The 5,451-nt window shown below is 37.8% G+C and overlaps 1 protein-coding gene across 1 annotated transcript; it reads right to left on the bottom strand.

Annotated features, from left to right (window-relative positions):
- Positions 1-968: 968 nt before the first annotated feature.
- LOC106877872 (uncharacterized) lies at positions 969-1,716 on the bottom strand. Its single transcript, XM_014926908.1, has 2 exons — positions 1,665-1,716; positions 969-1,309 (listed from the first exon to the last, which is right to left on the bottom strand). Exons 1-2 carry the CDS (start codon positions 1,714-1,716, stop codon positions 969-971), a joined length of 393 nt encoding a protein of 130 aa, XP_014782394.1.
- Positions 1,717-5,451: the final 3,735 nt, after the last annotated feature.

Raw genomic sequence — 5,451 nt, 5'->3', positions numbered from 1 at the left:
GCGGTGGTCGTGGGCGATAATAATTCACCGTTCTAAAAGACCTGTGGCGGGAATATTTAAACTTTTGCGGCTGTCAACACTCTCTCTATAGATACTGACAGGCGTAAAGAGAGAGAGAGAGAGAGAGAGAGAGAGAGAGAAAGAGTGACGGAGAGACGGTGAAGGTGGAGAGGGAAAGAGAATGGAAGCTGTCAAACGTCGTTATAGAGAGAAAGTGGAGAGAAGGGAGGAAAGAGAGAGATCAAGGAAGACGGGGTGATATCCGAAAGAGAGAAACGACAAACATTTGTCAAAGTATGGGTTTTGTTGCCCTAGTAACTACAACTTTTGAGATGGAGATTTCTAACCTAGTCCAGTCACTTCTTCGCCTCAATCCAAGCACGCCTACTGCCATTGAACCCTGCATAACAACTAAATAAGACACGCAAACATACAACTTTCGGCCATTTCACTTTTATAGAGGGAGATTACTGCTCCCATACTGTACTCACTAGCATCTGAAGCTACTACAAGCTCCACTACAGGATCGCAATGTGCTAACGACATATCTGATATATTACATAATATCTTTTTAATTTCATCAAATGCCTTCAGACAATTTTCAAACCAATTCCACTTTACATTTTTTTTAATAGATTATTTAGTGGAGCTCTTACCTTATGCATATTCGGTATATAATTTTGATAATAGTTTGCAAGTTGCAAAAAAGTTTGTAAGGTAAATATTTTGTCGGAGGGGACATATTTTTAATTACATCTGCCCTCGACAGATCTGGTTGACGACCATTTTTATCAATGATTTGTCCTAAATACTCAATTTTAGGTAAGAAAAATTCACATTTCTCCTCATTCAGTGTGAAATTGTAATCTCTTATTTTTTTCAAAAACGCATTTTACACGCTCGACATGCTGATCACGGGATTCACTTTTAATTAATGCAACATCCAGGTAGGCCATCGCGAAGTCACACTATGCAAGCATCGCATTCAACACTTGTAATATAGCCGGAATAACTTTTATGCCAAACGGAAGCCGGTTAAATTTGTACAGACTTTTATCGGTATTAATCGTTAGAAGTTTTCCAGAGAACAATTTATCGCCATTTAGTTTCGAGATTTTCTCTGGGTTAGGTAATGGGTAGTTATACTGTCTTAAACATTCGTTTAGTCCCGTCGAGAAATCTGCGCATACTCGAATTTTATTGTTCTTTTTAACATTCTCTGTTGGAGATACCCAATATGAGGAGTCGATCTTTTCAATCACTCCCATTTTTTCCAGACTGTCTAATTCCTTGTTCACTTGCTCCAGAGCTGCAAACGGTTTGGGTTTGAAAACTGGTAATGAATTTTCTTTTACCTGAAATTTTGCTTTAAATTTATTGCACCGACCCAACTCATCCGAAAAAATATCAGGGAACAACCTTTACACTTCTTTTTTTAAATTGTCTGATTCTGTATTTGAACTGGCGCACGACTCCCATTACATTTTTACAAAAATTATCCATGGGTAAATCCCATAAGTCGAGCAGTTCCATCCAGTCAGCTCCAAAAAGGTTGCTTGCATTTTTTAATACATAAGCTTTCGATTTTTATAAGGACAGTTGAATCTGTAGTATAATTCTCCTCATCCAAAACATGGGTTAGATTTCTGCTTTTCATTACTTACTTTCGGTCGCACCGATTGTATATGTTCCGTATCGTGCCAGTTTGTTCCGCATCGTGCTTTAGGTTTATTATTCTCTGGCATTCCTCATATATTTCTTGTAATGTTAGCTTATGATTCTGCCCTAATTTAGTCAGAATTCAGTTACGAATTTCCGTGTCTTTACTTGCCGCTAAACCTTGCACTAAAATTAGGCATTTAAACATGTTCATTAATTTTAAATTTCTCGCGTTCCCTATTAACGATTCCAGCATATGTAATAAAATCTTTTCCTCTTTTTTTTTTTTTTTTGTAATATTCATGCATTGCCAGTGCATATTAAATAAAGAGCTTTTTTCGCTGAAGATCTTAGAATATCCAGTTTCTTCAAAACAGATTTCACCCAGTCTCTTTGATAATATATAATTACAAAATTTTTCATGCTCAGCTGGGGGTCAACTTTCTCTACAAAAGTCAGGGGGTTTTTTTTCGTGTTGCCTGTAGGAGCACTCTTCTTTAAATTCTCTTCATACTTTCGAAAGTAAGCGGAAATGTAATACCCTCATCTAGGTTATATGCGAACTCTCCGATGGGGTTTGCTACCGTATCAGGGGTGAAGGAACTCGATGTATTTTCTGTTTTGTTGAGTAGCAGTTGTATTAACAGTTGCTATTGCTTCTGCAATTCCAACATCTGCTGTTGTTGTTGCTGCTGTTTCTGTTTCTGTAATTCAATTACTGAAGCTAGTAATTCTTCCACGTTCAAACAACAATCTGTCCAGCATGGGTTCGAATATCTCGTCGCCAAAATTGTTATGACGTATATGTACACATCGGGTGTAAGAATAAATATTTGGATATGGTTATCTAGAATAACCATTCACAGAATTAATATGTTCACACAGAATGCACTCCGTACAACCCCAAATGTAGTTATGATATTAAACACAGTGACCAATACGGACGACCAACGCTGTCAACTAATTTCTTTTATTTGGCACACAAGCCATGACACAGAGGAAACAGTACAAGGACAGACAGAACACCACAGTGGGGACAAAAACATAAAACGAATGCATGAGAGATGAATGAATAATTATAATGAGGAAGAAATGGCTGCATTGAGCCTCACTCTCAAGCAGTACCATTTTAATGTTTTAATGTACAGTTTTTATATCAATTTTCTTTTCTCTTTTTTCCTTTTTTTCTTTTAGAATCTTGTGTACAGTGTTTAGAATTTTAACATTTACTTACGGTTTACCATTTTATATATGGTAATAAGTCTTGATAGTCTATGACTGGCGGTAAGTCGTCGAATTCTACTCTTGCACCCATTGGGGCCATCCTGTTTCCGAACCATTCCTTCAGCTTGTTATATCTTTCCTTATCTATCACTATTGCCTTCGTACTCTCCGGGTAATGCTCCACTGGTAGTTTCACTCTTATCACTGATCTGAATTTGGTGATTTTTCTCTCGATCTCAGTGCTTTTTGCATATGTCACTATATGTCACTTGTTTTTGCCTGTTTTTGGATTGCTTGTTCCTGCGATGGAACTTGGTTTTCTGTGATGGTTTCCTTTGTTGATGGTGCTGTTGGAGTCTCTTGCAGTGTAAAATCTGCACCTTCGTTTGGTCCCGTCAAGAAATCTGCACATACTCGAATTTTATTGTTCTTCTTTTTAACATTCACTTTTGGAGATGCCCAATATGAGGAGTCGATCTTGGAGATGCCCAATATGAGTAGTCCTTCCTTTTCTTTAAAGGACTCTTAGGCGGTGAGCTTACACATTCCTTTCTCTTTTTCCTCGTTACTACCGTAAATACCTCATCCGCTTCCTCCGGGCATTTATTTTTATTACTGGGGCCGCATCTTCGGCATTCTGCTCTTGTTCGGCACTCTGCTCTTGTTTTTCCTCGCTTTTATTGTCTTTCTGGGGGCACCTTGCTCTCATATGTCCTTTCTCCCCACATTGATAACAGGTTGGTGGTCTTCCCTCCACCACCACTCTCAATCTTATGTCGTCCGGTAAAATTACCTCTTCCGCTATTTCATATAAGTCCTTCACTCCGACTTGAATGGCCATTTCAAGGCCATATCCTCCATCAGTTCACTTTTTTAGTTCTCGTCACCTTTAAAATCTTGGCGTCTTCTTCTATTTTATGTATAACGGCTGCTACCAGCCACGCCTCTTTGATATCCGGGGGTACTCTGCCTATCCTCACTCTAGCAACTCTCTTGCCACTGTAAGTCGGCTAGAGTACCCATTCTTGCGTCCTGAGCTCCACAGTGGAGTGATTTATCGCTTCCTGTTCGTTAGCGAACCTCACCTCCACTGTGCCGTATTTTCTTCCTCTCGTGTAGAACGTTGTTAAGTTCTTGATTTCTTTGAGACATCCTTCAATTGCTTCTATTGTGGTAATTTCAATTTTCTTAGTTGTTGACAACGTTCTGTAAACCACTGTTCTCTTTTCTATGCTGGTTGCTAATTCCTCTGGCGGTGTCAGCCTTAGACTGGTTCCTTCCATCTGAATTAACTTGTATTCCTTTAATTTCTTTGGCTCGATTTTCTCTTCGCGCACCTCTAGCGCATCTGCTGCTACACCCCTTCCAGTTGCTGACGCATAACTACCGGCATGTGCTGGAACCGGTTAACAATCTATTCCTTTTTTTCCACTTCACCCAAAAATGGGAAAGAAGACAATCACGAGAAACACTAGCCCGTAGGCAAAAACAGTAACAATATTTAGCAATTCAACAATTTACAGCGTAGGTTCACCCTTACGGGAGACCTTCATCAAATATATAACAATACGACTTACGTCTAACCGAGATCAAAATGATTCAAAACCGACAAAAAAAGCTACCGACAGTTCACACAGTTTCTTTATTTTATTGAAATGCGTTAGTCAACTTTCAGTTAAGTGGGGGTGGTCAGTATCCTTCCACAACAATACCTAAAACGAGGTATTATAAAAAGGGTAAGGAAAATAGGTCGTGGTATTAGCGTACTACCTGTTATTCAAATTATAGAGTTCAGAGGGTAAAGCAAAAATTATCTAATATATATCACATATTACAGAGAAGAGAGAAGGATATGCCAGATCAGTATCGTTTATAAGTTATTGGATGTGTAGCTATCGATTAGTTGCATTCCTAGTTTGATTTATAGGTAACTGACGGTAAATAGGTAACTGACGGTAAATAGGTAATTAAAATGTATGGTTAGATAATATATGATTAGATCCGATAGGATAAAATAACTTCTCCATCGAGGTTAACATGATTAGATAATGTGTTCCTTCAGTATCACATACAACACCTATAATAGATTCAAGGTATATAGATTCGTTAGGAGTAGAAACTAGGCAAATAGAAAAAAATCTCGCTGGATGACCATGCAGTCTTTAGACTGTACAGGCCTACATCTGAAAGATTAGGAAGTCTATGGGTGTAGTACATTGGCTAAAACCTAAATTGAGAAGTTAGGTAATATCAAAATATTTAAAAGTGTGGGTTACTTTATGAACACATGAAAGATGAAGATCCAATTTACTATTAATTAAATTTTCACTATTCTCATGCTTTAATATTTCATACATTTCCATACAGCATAGTCTGCACCCGTATCTGTTGTTTGCGTATGGTTTTACCACCCTAATTATATCCTATTTTATATTGAATTCGATATTCTTGTGTCTGAGTTCACGAACCTTCGTGGCTAATGATGTTCTTAGTTTAAAGGACGATATATGGTTGCATAATATTTTATTCATATCTACGAAGCAACCTATTTAAACATAAGTATATATA

Source organism: Octopus bimaculoides, chromosome 19 (assembly GCF_001194135.2).
Source record: "Octopus bimaculoides isolate UCB-OBI-ISO-001 chromosome 19, ASM119413v2, whole genome shotgun sequence".
Taxonomy (NCBI): Eukaryota; Metazoa; Mollusca; class Cephalopoda; order Octopoda; family Octopodidae; genus Octopus; species Octopus bimaculoides.
The sequence above is the reverse complement of the archived record's forward strand: the minus strand, read 5'-3'. Positions and strand labels throughout refer to the sequence as shown.

What these genes read in the sequence shown, in the direction of transcription:
- LOC106877872 (XM_014926908.1), bottom strand. Translation starts at nt 1,716, where the DNA reads ATGCGGAACAAACTGGCACGATACGGAACATATACAATCGGTGCGACC. An exon ending in TACAATCGGTGCGACCGAAA is followed by an intron (nt 1,310 to 1,664) that starts GTAAGTAATGAA and finishes AACCGTTTGCAG; the next exon opens with CTCTGGAGCAAGTGAACAAG.